General features: G+C 34.7%; 1 protein-coding gene across 5 annotated transcripts in view; it reads right to left on the minus strand.

Moving 5' to 3' along the window:
* pip5k1ca (phosphatidylinositol-4-phosphate 5-kinase, type I, gamma a) overlaps window positions 1-17650 on the minus strand; it is a 44862-nt gene that overhangs the window by 15103 nt on the left and 12109 nt on the right. For 4 of the 5 annotated variants that reach the window (XM_073936817.1, XM_073936816.1, XM_002666250.8 and 1 more), the window contains exons 3-12: window positions 17516-17602; window positions 15104-15234; window positions 14906-15023; window positions 14671-14823; window positions 9229-9528; window positions 7570-7775; window positions 4991-5074; window positions 4821-4869; window positions 3986-4070; window positions 511-672 (exon numbers count right to left, since the gene is read on the minus strand). In XM_073936817.1, the coding sequence (XP_073792918.1) occupies window positions 511-672; window positions 3986-4070; window positions 4821-4869; window positions 4991-5074; window positions 7570-7775; window positions 9229-9528; window positions 14671-14823; window positions 14906-15023; window positions 15104-15234; window positions 17516-17602 (1375 nt within the window). Of the gene's footprint in view, window positions 1-510; window positions 673-3985; window positions 4071-4820; window positions 4870-4990; window positions 5075-6683; window positions 7162-7508; window positions 7776-9228; window positions 9529-14670; window positions 14824-14905; window positions 15024-15103; window positions 15235-17515; window positions 17603-17650 lie in introns of those variants that run through there. The other variant, XR_012397546.1, reaches the window with a different exon arrangement.

Here is a 17650-nt window from a genome sequence, read left to right on the forward strand (position 1 = left end):
AAATCAGTTATTAGATATGAATTATTAAAACTATTATATTTAGGAATGTGTTGAAAAAAATCTCTCTGTTAAACAGAAATTGGGTAAAAAAAAATAATTGGCTAATAATTCTGACTTTAACTACACACACAGTTGAAGTCAGAATTTTTAGCCCCCCTGAATTATAAATCAATATTAAAAAATAAATAAATACATATATATATATATATATATATATATATATATATATATATATATATATATATATATATATATAAAACAAAACACCAAACAAAACAAACAATATCTTTTTATAAACATGACAGACTAAATTACTTCAAATTCAAAACAAAACATATAGGTAGCAGTATTTTAGCTGTCAAAATGAACTATGGATAACCTAAAAAAATCTAACCAATAAAGTGAAATAAAAGAGAGAAACAGCATGAATAAAAACAAATGTCTTTATTTGTTAAAACTAGCATTTTGAAGCAAAAACAAAAATAGCAAATAAACTCTCACAATACTGACCATCATCCTCCAGTGTGGGGAAGCTGCGGGCTCCTCTGAGGTCGTAGATGTTTTCGTCCCTCATGAAGGGCAGCTGGCTGGCAGACCAGGCCGCTCCGGGTCCACAGTATTTGCCCACCGCCAGACCCCCCCGACCCCTCTTTGACGGAGACGATTTTAATGCTAAATGAAATCGATTTTTGATTAGAACAATGAAGAATAGGATTTTCCTGTTAAAACTTTCAATTTTCTTATAGGGGGGTACTGATATTGCATTCTTTATATTATTGGTATGTAATATTTAATTTTGCATGCATTTACATCTTTTGTTTTAAATGTGGATACATTTTTCCATCATATGTCACTTATTTATATAAAATACACTTTTTACAAAACATCTACGTAAACAATTAAAATAATAAAGAAATTATATTTCATACATTTTTTCGTTTTAGTTAAACTTCGTAAATAAAAAAGCATTTTTAGTTAGTTATCATTTATCATGATTAAAATACATTTTTATTGTTTTATTGGTGAGAATAGTCAAACATGCTTTCCTATTAAAATCCATATCAAACCAAAAGTGCTTCAGGGGTAGTTAATGCGTCAGTGCTCTTTGGGTAAGGAATTCATAAAGATTAACAAGAAAATCAAAAGTCCAAGGCACTCGAAAAGTAAGTGAAAAAAATGTAAACGCTTTTAGTAACAACAACATTTAGCAACACTTGCCTTCATCAACATATTGTTGAAAATGTAGCTATATATCTACATATGTGTATGTATATGTATATATATTTGTATGTACATGTATTAGGGCTGCACGATTAATTGAAAAAAGATTGTGGTCTCGATTCGACCCTACACACGATCTTAATGCAACTTTTCTACAATTCAGCCAAATGTATTTTCAAGGTCAGGAAAGAAGCTCAAAGGCAGTCGCCCAAGTCTTTACATTGTTTTATACACATTGCTCAGCAACATTGACACCTCCAAATGGTGTAAAAAGTGTTACAAACTGTATTTATAAGATATAACTCACCCAAATATTTAATTTCTGTCTTAATGTAATGATGTATTCATGGCCGTGAAATCACAAATGAGCTGACACACTGTTTACTACCTAGAGGACACGCGTGTGCCAATGATGTCTACTTTAGTGGACAGAAACTGCATAGGCCTCAGAAGAAAATGCCAACACACAATGAACGTGTAGTGATGTTTGAAGCCATGAGATGCAGAGCACAGATGCTATTAACAATTGTGAAGGTAATTAATAATATAATAAAACCAACACTGAGATACTTAAGCCGCCTTTCCACTGCACACACGACAGTCGGAATACGCCCCTTTGTGGCAGTCGCACAGAATTTTTAGTTCTGACGTGCCCCATGGCAGAGAAGCTGTTCTCGCAGTGTCCGAAGTAAAGGAGTGCAAAAGCAAGATCCAGTATTCTCTGTGCGTTTACCATGATTGAATGAATGAATGAATGAATGAATGAATGAATGAATGAATACTAGAAACCCATAGACGGCTAAAAAATTTTGGAGACAACATAAAAAATTATATTTCTATTATTTTATTACATACATTTATAAATATAAATGTTTTATATATATATATATATATATATATATATATATATATATATATATATATATATATATATATGAGAAATAGTAGCTTATTTGGTTATTTTTTTAATTTAGAAAAAGTATATATATATATATATATATATATATATATATATATATATATATATATATATATATATATATATATGTATATATATATATATATATATATATATATATATATATATATATATATATATATATATATATATATATATATATATATATATATATATATATATACATACACTTTTTCTGATTCAAAAAATAATCAAATAAGCTACTATTTCTCATCTCGCGTGCACACAGACAACACTGGAATGCATCACATCTGGTCGGCCGGTCTAGTCGCAGGAGTTCAAATATTTCAACGGATCCGCAGCTCAATTCAGATCCGAATTTTCCACATATGAAGATGATCGGAACTCCACGCAGCTCCCGGACTACTCTCTTTATTGGAAATGAATGACTTTCGGTCTGTCGCTTGTCGTGTGCAGTGGAAAGGAGGCTTAAAGGCATTTTAGAATGACCAAAACAACATTTCAGATGTTTTACTATGTGCTCAGCCTGCTGGTTTGTTCATTCACAAACATTTTTATCATCACATGATCTCTTATAACACAATCACATGACTTTTTTAAATGCACATACTGGAATTTGCTTGGTAAAAGTCCTTCCAGCGTAGTTTATGCATATTTTTTCTAATCGAATAGTTTATCCTACTCAGTTATGTGCATTTTCAACATTCATGCACATCTTGGTTTCCATCAACCATATTTTTATGCGCATATCAAAAATGGGTGTAAAAACATGTGGATGGAATCAGCTATTTTCTATATTGTTTACATCATAGGTCTCAAACTGGATTACTGGAGGGAGACAGCTCTGCACAGTTTTGCTACAACCCTATTCAAACACACCTGATCCAACTAATCAAGGTGTTCAGGACTACAAAAGACTATTAAGCAGTTATGAGTTGGAGGAAATTGAAGCTAAACTATGCAGAGCTGTGGCCCTCCAGAAATTGAGTTTGAGGGTGTTTTCACACTTGGTTCATTTGCCTGGACCGTACCCAAGTTCGATTGTCTCCCCTTGCCACCTCCTCGGCTGGTTTGTGTTCACACTGTCTTTTTTCCTTCTGAACTCCGGTACGCTTGCGTCATCGAGCTGCTGTTTTGTTTACGGGCGTTGCTAGGTGACGGCCACGCAAGAAAGCGCCGAAATGGAAAGACTTCCGCACATCGTGGTCATTCTGCTTTTACTGAAAGCTTTTGGACATACAAAAAAGCACATCACACAGCGTCTGCAGAAGCTGTTTTTGGAGGAGACAAGCAGACATCCCTGTGTTTGCCCTGGCTCAGTCCCGCGCGTGTCACCAAGGTACGAAACAAGACACACACACGAACAAACGAACATTATGAAAGCGATAGTTTGCTGTACAGTTGGCAGTTCACTGTAGTTCACTTCCGTTATTTGGTATTATTGCATTCGCATCTGAAGTGAACCGTACCAGAGTTCGCATGATCCGTACCCCAGACCACTTCATTCAGGCGGACTCGGGTACGGTTCACGGGTCCGCACCCGGGTTCAGAAGACGCATTCACACTAGCTAAACGTACCGTACTATGACGTCAAACGAACTCGGGTGCGGACCAAAAGTGCTAGTGTGAAAGCACCCTGAGACCATTGGTTTAGATATTTAATTGTGTCATGTGACCATAGCGTTCAAATGAACTCCGTAGGTGCTGTTTTATAGAACAGCCATGTTAATAAGGCTTTTGTTAATAACGTTAATAATTTACTTTTCAAGTGTTTCATGTTTCATGTTCAAATGAATGTGATTCTGTAAAACAAATATAACTTACAGGAAGTCTTTCTGAACACAGTAGAGCTCATGAACCTGAGGAAGCGGTCGGCGTAGAAAGACGGTCTGTGAACAGACACCGTGTCCTGAAGAGGAAAAAACAGACACAAAGTGAATAATTTCAATCAATCTGAAAATTAAAGCACATATTTTAGTCAACATCTTTTAAAATGATCACGGTTTCTTCGATAATTACTGCTCGCGTTTCTTTGATAGATCTTAAAATTTCATTGAGCAGACATTCATTTACAATGTCTAGCCAATATAAACTTAGCTGAACAGGTAAAACAGTTAACACTTTCCCTCTCAAGGCAGTTTCAGTCAAGTAATAGATTTCTGTCAGTTCCAGCTGACGCGATTGAGATATTCCAGTTCCAGCTCTATAAATAACTTAATTAGCATCTAAATGAATCTCAGTCCGTTCTCAGTATGGCGTAGTCTGATGCGTCACAGGCTGGATTGGAGAAATCTCTGCTTTATTCACAGCTGAGCCGAGGAGAAAACAAGTGTGTGTGTGTGTGTGTGTGTGTGTGTGTTTCATATCCAGCAATAGCCCAATTAGCACATCCTCAGAGACAAACAGACCAAAATTAGTGTGCGTTTTAACAAGCATTTCCTCCAAAACCCCATAATTCTCACTAAACTCCATTCATGCTAACAAACCGCAGCAGATCCTGCTTTATTAATATGAAAATAAAGGACTTATTGTGAAGGTCAGAGACCACAGAGTCTCAAAACACAGCTGGACTTTAGCTACGTTTTTCATTCAAAGTGAGAAGAGCTGGAAGGTCTCACTATTTAATTTTTTTTTTCCAAGTATTTGGCAAGATTCTCACCCCATCATGGACCAGAGCTTTCCATGTGTGCTCCAGCTTCTTTATTAACCTAGATGGAAATACAAATAAAAGTCAGTCCATTGTGGTTGAAGTCATTGTGGCAGCAGTGAATCACACTCTTCTTGATGGAAATGCTAAGTGACGCAGGTGGGAGAGTTTGACGCAAACACCTGTACGACTGCAAGATGTCGATTATTCCGATGTACAGTAACAGACGCTCTCCTCTTCCATTGACTGCAGGAATGCCACCCATCCTGAACCACAAAAACACACACCGCCATCAACATTTTTACACAACTTTAAAAAAGGAAGAAAAAGAAAAGCCCTGCTAAATACTAACATAAAACTTGTAGTTTTTTAGGTGACAAAGTAGCAAGTGATTAAATGATTTGGTTTGGCAATTTTTTAAAAGAAATCTGGCAACTAAATAAATTGAGCATGATAAAATATTAAACACAAAACACAATCTATTTGTTAGCAATTCATTCAGTTTCATATTGTGACACATTGTTCTGATGAAACAGGATTTTTATTCTCCTTTTGTAATCTCTACATATGTAAAAGGGCCATCAGTTGCTTTTTGTTAGAGAAAATGGGGTAAAATTGGAGATCATACCCACATGTTTTGAGACTGCCTTACAATTCAAGACTTTTGGAAACATGTTACAAAAGAAATAGATAACACGCCTTGGTCCAGTTGAGTACTTACTGGGAGCACTGTCCAAAGAAAAGATTTGTACTAAGGAAATTATTACTGGTTCCCCCCAAAATAGATAACAATACATTGAATGAAAGAAAGTCCTCCAAAGGTGGGTCAGTGGATTCAGAGTCTACAAATGAAGACTGATATTTTTCTGAAGAGTTGGGAAAGTATTACAGCATATTTAGATATGTATATTTAGAGGTTACTTAACCTATTACTGATGTAATCTGAGGTAACTACAATGTAACTGGATGTACAAATGTATCCCCTTAATGTAATTATGATGGCAGTACCTTTATTTTTAATTCATTTGTTTATTTTGTATTATTTTTCTTATTTTACTTCAAATTTTTATCATATAATTATTTGTTTATGCATTCCCTCATATGTCAGGGGTTAAATTGTTGGGGAAGGGGGATGTTCTTGAAAAAAATTTGAAAAATCACAAATAAAAAGGTTTAAAAAAACAAAAGACGATTTTTAACTGACAGGACAGTTACACTTTTAAAAGTTGTGTTTATATAAACACAATTTGCACCTTAGAGTTAGGTAAAGGTCAGCAAATACATCAAGAATTCCACATTAAAATTGCCTCTGTTTGCACATTTGCATTAAGCTTCTGTTTAATTTACTGACACAAATACTTAAATTCACATTTGGTTTGAACCCAATTTGGCCTTCCATCCACATTAAACAGTGTTTTAGGTGAAAAAAAGCGCATCTTTTTGAACTTGATGTTTTTTTGTGTGTTGCAGAGTGGACTGTAAAAATGGAGGCTTATAAAAACTATTTTTCGTTAAACTATTTTAACTAAATAAACTATTTTTCATTTCTCGTTATGAAAACAATTTTTCGTGACCAATTTTTCTAACCAATTCAGCTAAAATAGTGGATGGCATATTGTACAGAAGTTGTTTTGGATGCTCTACTTTTAAACGGCATTGTTAAAAACTCTTCGCACACAGGACATAAAGAGTCACACTAGGCATGGGACGATAACCGGTTTCAAGGTTTACAACAGTTTGCAAATGTCAAGGTTTTAAAACCGCAAAAAAAAATCTGTTATAGCATTCTTACAAGATATATTATTTTTATTGATTTTTTTTTATTTTATTGAACTTTTAATTTATTGTTTTTTGTGATATTTTATTTAATTTTTTAGGGCAACAGTATCCTGTTTCTTAAAATAAAATATATTGTGATCACACAACAAATATTTTTTTACCCAGATATTTAAAAAGAACATATTTTAGAGCCGTTATCACAGTACCATGAAATTCAAGGTTATCATACCGTCAGAATCTTATACCGGACCATGTCTACATCACACCGTGCCACACTACGTCATTTAGAAATATAAAAGTTTTTTCTATAAGGGTACACTCATTGGTGCCGCCATGTGACAACTGTTTGTATTACTTAGCAATGTTCAAAAAAATGTAAAGACACAGCACAGTGCACAGAGTGTTTTAGATGAAAATGAGCCACAATATAACAGAATTTAACAGGATAGTGTAGATGTAGTCTACGTTACTTTAGATAAAAGCATTTTCTAAACAATTAAATATATATACACACTTTTTTCAACGCATGCATAAATGCGTCACATACAGTGGGTACGGAAAGCATTCAGACCCCCTTAAATTTTTCACTCTTACCATCCAACCTGACAGAAGTGGAGAGGATCTGCAAGAAGGAATGGCAGAGGATCCCCAAATCCTTGTAGCATCTTTCCTAAAAAGACTCCAGGTTGTATTAGATCTATAGGGTGATTCTACTAAATACTGAGCAAAGGGTTTGAATACTTAGGACCATGTGATATTTCAGTCTTTCTTTTAGTCAACAATTCGGTGTTTTTCTGTCAATATGGGGTGCTTTGTGTACGTAATGAGGAAAAAAAGAAGAACCTAAACAATTTTAGCAAATGGCTGCCATATAACAAAGAGTGAAAAATTTGAGAGGGTCTGAATGCCTTCCGTATCCACTGCATATCCATATTAAAATATCATTTATACATCTCAAACATGGAGTAATCTGATCACTCACGTGTCATCGGTGTCGATGCCCTCTCCACAGGCCGACGCTCCCTGTATGGACTCCATGGCAGTGGTGTAAAGCGCTTTCTGTGCCAGCGGCCTCTTTTCATCACTGTTGCCCTGAGATCCTTCCATCTGCTGCTCTTTTGCCGCCTGATCGATGTTGTGAACGCCCAGCAGCAAACTGTAATCCATAATCTTAAAGCTTTCCAAGACCTACACACCAAAAAATATCTTAATATCAACTCCGAATAGACTACTGACCAAAGTTTGAAACCCGTATAATTCTTCATGTTTTAAAAAGAGCCTTTTCTGCTCAATAAAGATGCATTTATATGATCAAAAACTAAATTTATTTATGACCAAAACGTTTTTTTAAACAAAATATATTAATGATCTAGTAAGAAGTAATATAATTTCAATCATTATAAGATTTGCTGGTTTTATTATGATCAATTATTAGTAATACTGATTCTTTTTATTGTTGAAAACTTCTTCACTGCTTCATAGTTTGGTGGAAACTGAGATGCACATTATTTATAAAATTACTTGATGAACAAAAATCAAAATAACAGCATTTATTTGAAACGAAATATTATTTTTTTAACATTAAATTGTCTTTGATTTAATTTGAGCAATTTATTGTGTCCTTGATAAGTAGTGTATCTTAAGTGTATTTTAATGGCGCGTTTGAATGGTACTGTGTCACAGTTTCCATATGAATGCGAAGTAGCACAGCAGTTTTCTACAACAACAACAACAACAACAACAACAACAACAACAACAACAACAATAATAATAATAATAATAACGCTGGCAGTTAGCTCTCTGCAACTCTCACATGGTCGCCCACTAAAGCTAAGCAGGGCTGCGCCTGGTCAGTACCTGGATGTGAGACCACATGGGAAAGCTAGGTTGCTGTCGGAAGTGGTGTTAGTGAGGCCAGCAGGGAGTGGTCAACCTGCGGTCTGTGTGGGTTCTAACGCTTCAAGATAGTGAAGGGGACTCTTTACTGCTCAGTGAGTGCCGTCTTTTGGATAAGACGTTAAATCCTGACTCTCTGTGTACATAAAATATCCCAGGATGGTCTTTGAAAAAGTGTGGGGGTTTAAGCTCGGCATCTGGCCAATTTTTCCCTACTGGTCTCTGTCCATCATGACCTCCTAACCATCCCCATATCATAATTGGCTTTATCACTCTGTCTTCTCTCCATCAATTAGCTGTTGTGGGGTGCACGGTCTGGCGCAATTTGGCTGCTGTTGTGTCATCCAGTTGGATGCTGCACACTGGTGGTGGATGAGGAGATTCCCGTTATTGTGTAAAGCGCTTTGATTGTCTAGAAAAGCGCTGTATAAATGCAAGAAATTAACTAATATTTATTGAACAGCAGATCATAATATTATAATCATTTCCAAAGATTCATGCGACACCTGAAGACGGAAGTAATGATAGTGAAAGTGTAGCTTTAAATCAGGAATAAGGACAGTTTTTAACTACATTAAATAGGGAAGCACTTATTTTAAACTGTAATCATGTTTCACATTTTTACTGTATTTTTGATCAAATTAATGCAGCCTTGTTGAGCAGAACAGCTTCAAAAATATCTTTAAAATCCTACTCATTACAAACATTTATCTGGTTCAAATGTTTTGTCCTGTCCAGAACTTACCAAACAGTCTCTCTGTAAGGTCTTGACCAGGGCGTTGTATGTGTCTGTGTCCAGCATGAGTCCGTCTGGTAATTCCTGCATGAAGTCAAGGTCTTTAAAAGTTGGTTTTGCCTTTTCCCGTTCTTTTTTTGATGCCCGCCTTTTGTATGTGGACCCCTTTAAGTCGTATTTAAGGTGCATGCGCACCACCCTGGGCAAAACGTTGTTCATCACCACCATTCGAATGTTCTTGCCACCCGATTGTACGCAGTAGAGCCCGAAGAACTTGGGTAATAAGGTGCGAGGATTCTGATTCAAGTTCTGAGGAGACAAACATTTGAAAGATTAAACGACTAGCAGATGTAAACAAATACGCTGTGCTAAATGATTTATACTTGTATTTGTTGATTACATGGTTTGCGAACAGGGATGTAACGATTCACCTGACTCACGATGCAATGCGATTCACAATATTAATCTCACAATACAATTTTGGATTTAAGGTGAAGAAGAGCCCTTTCATTTTTTCTTAAATGCTGCACATTTTTTTTACAAAATAAAATATTTTCTGCCATAACTAAATTACTATTTTAAACCAACTTCCAACTAAAAAAGTGAATAATACAAATTAAAGAAGGCTCTTTAATTCAGACAAACTTAAACTGTGACCCTGCAGGGATTTGACATTTTTAAAAAGAAATATCAGCATGTTTACTGGCATAAGCAGAGGTCTTTACAGATTTACCCTGCTGATGAAAAATCTCTTTCATTGGGGACTGAGACAGCTGGTGTGGAGTGCAGTGTGTACAGAGGTGGTAAATAGGCTCTCTGCTCTACGGGACTGGTCACTGGCAGAAATAAAATTATAAAATTACTAATTATATAGTAGGATAGAGACAGAAGTTGAACATGATTACGATGATGAATAATTAATATTACTTGCATAATTCATTAATAGTATCATAGTGATTCATTTAAGAAGAGATCATCTGGAATGTTTTAAAATATTTTTTAATAATAATAAGCAAATTAAAATATGCATAAACTAATTTGAAAAGGAGAGAGTAAAAATAATCTAATACTTTCTCTTTCAGTCTGAAAAACATCTTCACACTTTCGCTATGAAAACACTGATGCACCGTGTAATATCCACAGCACTAATCAAAGCAAGTGGAGCTGCTAATCCTCCGGTTTAAGTGGTTTGGCTTATTAATAGCTTTTTGTATATAGATCTCTTTGGCAGTAGGTTTTCTCTGTCTTGACGGTTTATGTGCTGCATCATTTTCATTGTTCTGTTAGTGTAAGTAAACATCTTTTTGCACTATTTGCACAGTTTGTGTTTTGTCTGGTGCCCCTCACTGCTGTCATTTTAGTCTGCCGCCCCACCTCTTCCTCGCAGGTAAAGCAAGTTTGCGTCCTTAAACACAGCGCCCCTTCTGGATAAAACATGCATCGCGATTCGTTCAACATTTCTACCGGTTTGAATCGCAACCGACTAACAGTGAATCGTTACATCCCTATTTGCAAAATTTGTTTATTTATTCTACAAAGGAACAGTTCATCTTGAAATTACAATTCAGCTATAAAATTCTTCATTCGGGGTAACAAGAGGTTTCAAATACCCCAGGAAAGTTATACTGTTAGCAAACAGTACACTATTTAGTACACCGTACACAATACACACACTATTTAACAGTGTCAATGCTGCTTTTAATCACAATTACAATTAAATTTTGTACTATAAAGCACCTCTTCAGTGTTCCTTAACAGAAGTTTGACCTCAATGGACTGAATAGTAGTGATGTGATGTAATCAAAAAAAATGATACTGCTCACAGTGAAGCAGTGTACTAGAGCTAAGTTTTGCCATCATCATGTGATCAGTGACACCCGAAGCTTCATTTTCACCTATACCCACGTGACTACTTCGAATTTTGATTCAAAGGTTTGAACACCCTCGTGGATTAGTAAAGTGTATAGCGAGAGATTAGGCTTTGATTACATACATTTCAACTGTTTCAAAGCACTGCACCAGTCCCACGCACCAGTAATTCGTCTAAAATACAACAGTAATTTAGAGTAAAAAGCTTTTGAACCATACTAAAGTGTATTAGTGTTTTATTACAACGATCTTTAAAGAAGGCCACTGAATATTGTAGTATAGTGTGTAACGGAGGCTAGCTGGGAAGTGCAGCACAAAAGCCTCACTCGCCGGTTCGATTCGCGCTTGGAACGAGTGTGTGGGTTAAGGACCAGTTGGAATACGATAAATGTAAATACTTTTGATTACCTTGGATTTTACAACAGTCATCGGTGGTGTAATGTAACATACCTTATGCGTAAAAGTAATAAAATTAAAAGTAGTAAAAGTACAGTAATTGAGTAATTTGTTTGTATTACTATTGTTGTATCACTACATGAATGAGTTGGTCAGCTGTAAACGTTTGGCATTTTTGCAACAGTGCTTTCCAACACTTTTTTAACAGCAGAGGTCCTCATTGAGCTCGGATTTGAAAAGCTTTGAGTAACAATTCTTTTTCCGATACAATTGAGTCGAGCGCTTCACTGGTTCAGAAAGCTTCATTTCACCATCACTACTGAATAGAGGAAATTAATCCAAAAAAAGGTCCATGTCAAAAAAAAGTGGAGCCTCAGAACCACACCCACCTATTACATCATTGTCAGAGATCAATGGTAATTCAAATTTAGATTTGACCCGAGTTTGTAATGAATGATGCTACACCCGTTCATTTTTTAATTTTCGCTAATGAATTGCTCTTTATTCACATGATGTTGAAATTGTCATCTCTACAATATGTGAAAAATTTTTAATCTTATAATTATATACATCAATAACAAATTCTTCACATAAAAAAATTAATGACACTTTTAAACCATTTTTTAACTAACTTGAAGTTGCATGGGTCAAAATTGTATCTTTAAGAGAGAAAAAAATGTTACATTTTACAAAAGAAACATCCTAGTGACGTTCTCGATAATTACCAGTTACTATAAGCATCAAGGGATAATTACATTAATAGTTCTTATTGTTCGAGAGCATCCAATTTTGCTGGAAAGGAGCAACATCAACATTAATCAAAACATCTCCTTTTATATCCAATGGTGGAAAATAAATCAGAAGGACTCAGGAGGACAGTGAATGTTTTCTGAGGAACTATTCCTTTAAATTGCATTAGTATTAAAACACATTCACTTGAATTTACAAAATCATCAACAAACCTGTTTCTATATGGCATGCAAACCCCCATTTTTTCAGTAACCACTTCTAAATGTTAATTAATAGTTTAATAAAACAAGTTACACAATTGATTCCCCACTTAAAACACACCATTTCAACCAAAAGAAAAAAAGCTTTCATAAGTCAGTCAATTTGGTTTGCCAGCAAATCCTTCAGAACGTAGTAAATCCTGACCCCAATTAGCTTAAAGTTTATATCCTCTTAAAAAGCACCACACAAAAAAGGAAAAGCAATGAAGCAAATGTCCAACCTAAAGAAGCTTAGCGCGACACCCATCACATTCCCAAAGGTGACCTGTTCAACAAGATATGACAAAGAAGGAGAAACAGAAAAAAGAAAAGCCAAACAGAGTAAAATACCGTTTCTGTATGAGAATAGACCAATGTCAGTATTATTGCTGAACAATGACTGATCCGTCACCATTCATGGGCTCATTAGCTTCAGATGAATAGATGGAACAAACCAAACCAGCTGACACTGAGAAGCCATTTAGGCATCCTCTACTGAAAAAAACCCTTCATGTTCTCCTGGAAACCATGGTCCAATGGAGACAGAGTGCTTGAATGTGCACGGTTTTAAATGCTAATTGAGTCATTTATTTTTGTTATCCAGGTAAATAGTAGACATATCGCCTCAGGGGAGAATTTGTTTTAAAATAGCCTCTTGGCTAGTCTGTACTATTATTGTTTAACCAGGCAGCTGACTGTGTGATAGCGAGCAATAATACGCTGCAATTGTTTCGCAAAAAAAGAGAATAGCAACTTAAATTGTGTATTTTAGCCAAGCTTAAACATCAAAAGTATCCCACAATCAAATTATTTTTCAATGCTACTACCTACAATGTTTTTAAAATTAATTAAAAATAAATCTTAAAATCCTAAACAATTAAAACATTTCCTCATTAATAAATAATCGATCAACAACCAATATGGTGCCTTTATATTGTTACTAAAGAAATAACAACATAATAAAAAAAACAACACAACTCTGTAAATACAGAAATTATTGTGTCTTTAATAATCTGTTTAAGGGTAAAACAATAACAATGAGTAAAACCAGTTTCTGGTTAATTGCAAATATCGGTTAATAAACTGATATGGTGCTGAAAAATAAAACAATAAATAGTAAGAAAAGATATTGCCAGATACATTGTCATTCATTCTAAAATTGGCAAAAAAAAAAAAAAAAAAAAAAAAAAAAAAAAATATATATAAATATATATATATATATATATATATATATATTTATATATATAGTACTGGCATGTTTATTAACCAATAGGGTGAGTGTAGCTTTATCCTATATATTATACCGTTATATTGCTCCTTAAGAAAAAACAACTTAATAAAAACAACATAATTCTGTAAATACTGAAATTATTGAGGCTCAAAAAATGAAAATAGTAGAGGTCTGAATAAAACACTTAAAAACACTTTTGAATGGCCGATATTTGGTCATAAATATTAGCTCAATTTAATGTTGGTTCAAAAAAAAGTAAATCAGTAACTTTTTCTTGGTCTCATAATGTTTAAAAACGCTAAACTATTACATAATTAAACATTGAAAAATCTGTTGAAGAATAAAACGGTAACAATGCTAAAAAGGTTGTAGGTTAAATGTAAATATCGGTTAGTAAACCGATATGGTGCTAAAAATAAAACAATAAAAAGTAAGAAAAGATGTTGCCAGATACACTCTCATTCATCCTAAAATTGGTAAAAAAACAAACAAACAAATATAGTAGTGGCATGCTTATCAACCAATAGAGTGAGTGGAGCTTCATTCGATATATTATACCGATATATTGTTCCTCAAGAAATAACAACATAACAAAAACAACATAACTCTGGAAAAAATGCTTGCAGATGCATTCTCATTAATTGTAATATTGGTAAAACATTATGGTATTGATATATTGTAAAAATTGAATGACAAAAAGTCAAGACAACAAATAATTTTATGTTGCTTTGACTTATTTTAACAAGTTTTTTTTTAAGTTACACAGACTTTAACTTAATATTTTAAGTCAGTTTGACTGATGTAAGTTGAGATGAGTTCATTTGATTCAAGTAATAAATTTAAGATTGTCTGTCTGTATTGTATGATATATATATATATATATAAACCACCTCAATGTCTATATATTGGCATCAGACACTGAAAACTCATATTGGCTAACAACTTAAAAAGGCACCAGCGACTCACCATATAATATCCAGGAAGAAGCTTCTGTAAAAACTCGGCCTCCTTGTGCATGACTGTCTTAATGATAAACTCATCATCCTTTGTGAGATAAAAGACTGAACCGCTGGCTCCGGGATTGGACAGTTCAATCAGCGGCTCGTTACACAGCGAATACTGAAAGTGAACACAAACAAAAGCACACATAAACATATGCTGATTCATATACTTATAATAAAACCCAGCTTATGTTTATCACCAAATAGTCGTCGGGCCGTATGCCGAAGAGCTCTCTGAAGTAACGGAAGGCCACGGGAGCGTAGGTTTTGAAGCGGAAGTCTGGGAAATGATGTGCTGGTGTCAGATTGCTCCCTTCACTGTGAAAAACACGGAGGCAAGAACATTTATTGCCTGTGAAATTCCACATCTACCTTCAACTTTGGAGAGGCGGGGTCACCTGGGGAAGAAGATGCTCTCCACTACGTAGAAATCCTGCATCAGGACGTCCCGCTCCGGCTTGGAACTCAGGTTACCGACTGTGTAGCCAATTCCCAGCTGAATGGCCCCCTTCAGCGCTGAAGATGTGGTCTGAGGAGAAAATATGGAGGACCTTAGTAGCATTTTCAGACATATTAAATGTAAAACTAGAAATTTTACATTGATGTCATCGCTCTGGAACATCTTTGTGCTGAACTAGCTTATTAGCAATGTTAAATACTGCTCGATGAGGACTACTTATTTGAATATAACTATTTTTATGTAGTTATTCTGTATATTTAGTAGATGATGACTGAGATGATGACATTTGTTTAAATAAATACAAAATGACATTAAATCTGTCGTTTTAAATGCTAAAGTGAGTTACAAAATAAAAACATACAAAAAATGTAAATATACAATGTGCTAAAATAACTCTAAATGGTATATTTTTTAAGTATTATTTAAAGAATCAGCTGATAAAATATAACGCATACCTACACTACCTGACAAGTCTTGTCGTCGATCCTAGTTGTGTAAGAGCAACAAACAATAACTTGACTTCTAGTTGATCACCACAAATACTGCAGAAGACCTATTGGAACCCGCATAGACCAAAGATTCTCACAGAAATCGGTCAAGTTTGGTAAAGGAAACATCATGGTTTGGGGTTACATTCAGAATGGGGGCGTGCAAGAGATCTGCAGAGTTAATGGCAACATCAACAGCCTGAGGTATTAAGACATTTTTGCTGCCCATTTCATTACAAAACACAGAACAGGGCAAAGTCTTCAGCAGGATAGCTTTTCTTTTCATGCTTCATCCTCCACATCAGTTCCTGAAAGCAAAGAAGGTCAAGCTGCTCCAGAATTGGACAGCCCAGTCACCAGACATGAACATTATTGAGCATGTCTGGGGTAAGATGGAGGAGGAGGCATTGAAGATTAATCCATAGAATCTTAATGAATACTAGGAGTCCTGCAAGACTGCTTTTTTTGCTATTTCAGATTACCTTATTAATAAGTTATTTGAGCCATTGCAAAGATGTATGGATGCAGTCCTACTAAGCTCATGGTAGTCATACACAATATTCATTATTTTTCAACTTCTCCATGACTTTATATTCTATACCGCTTTATTTTCTTTCTCTGAAACTATTTGAGACTTTCCTTGGCTGTGTTTTGGATCATTGTCTTGCTGAAATGTCCGTCCTGGTTTCATCCTCATCATCCTGATAATGTAGTGTCTGGCCTTTACTGCCTTTCTACCTTCCTTTCTTCATGTGTTCAATATTTTTTCCCAGCGTCATTACATTGTGTTACATATAACTTCATTTGTGAACTAATTAGATTTGTTTTCTTTGCATATATGGATTTGTTTTGCTGTTACCAACATCTGGGGAAATTCAAGACAACTGCACCCTTATAAAAATATGTTTTCTGAGAAAAAATAATACTTTTTTCTTTTAGGTCAGTGGTTCTCAAACTATGGTACATGTACCACTTCTAGGGGTACGTGGACGAATCGCTAAATAATTCAAGTAAAAAATGAGCACACTTTTAACCCTTTAACGCATACGATAACAACGATGTGATCAGGAAATTGATTTATTTTATTTTCATTTTTCTAATGTAAGTTATGTATTCTATCATTTGAGGTTGTTTTCCTCCCCATACTTGTAACAGTTGTTGGGGTCGTATCTCGTATTTTTATATCCCAATGTTGACAGGTATAGTTTAATCACTTGCTTCTCTGACACACACCCTACTCTAACGAGCAGTAAACAGATCTAATTTCTTATTGAAATATGTACATCCAATTAATACATTTAAAATACAGGTTAACGTTTGGATTTCAAATATAAAAAAATAAGTCATATATACATGCAACATATATTTCAAAATTTACCAAAGAGATGTTATATATAATATTATGACATACGGTATAACGCATATTTATGAGGTACAAGAAACATTTGCAGGTTTTGATGAATAGACTACGTCATGATAATACTTTACATTTAAGTACAGCAGTTTTCTTTTACCTTTTAAGAACAGTGCCATTTTTAATTAACTTTTAAAATCACATTTTAATTTAAACGTTGTCGTTTTATTTATCTTTTTTTACCTGCGTGTTATTGTTCAAGCTATTTTCAATGTTTAAAGTGGCTGACAAAAATAAATATTCATAATAAGAAGAATTAATCTGCCATGTTTGTGAAATGTGCAGAGCTGTAGCCGCTTAACTAGGCCTACTATGTGTTTCAATACCAGTCATTATGGTGGTACTTGGAGAGACAATTTTTTCTGAGGTGGTACTTGGTGAAAAAAAGTTTAAGAAACACTGTTTTAGGTAAATAAAAAATAAATGCATTATTGTAGATGTAAAGCACCTTCTTATACGTGGTCTCTCCAGAAGCATCCACTCCTCTGTGTCCGATCTTCTTCCCATGAGACGGCAGGCCTGACGATGAAGGCATCTTACATAAATGACAAAAACACCATCAATCCCAACATAAACACGCTTA

This window comes from Danio rerio, chromosome 22 (genome assembly GCF_049306965.1).
Source record: "Danio rerio strain Tuebingen ecotype United States chromosome 22, GRCz12tu, whole genome shotgun sequence".
Lineage (NCBI taxonomy): Eukaryota > Metazoa > Chordata > Actinopteri > Cypriniformes > Danionidae > Danio > Danio rerio.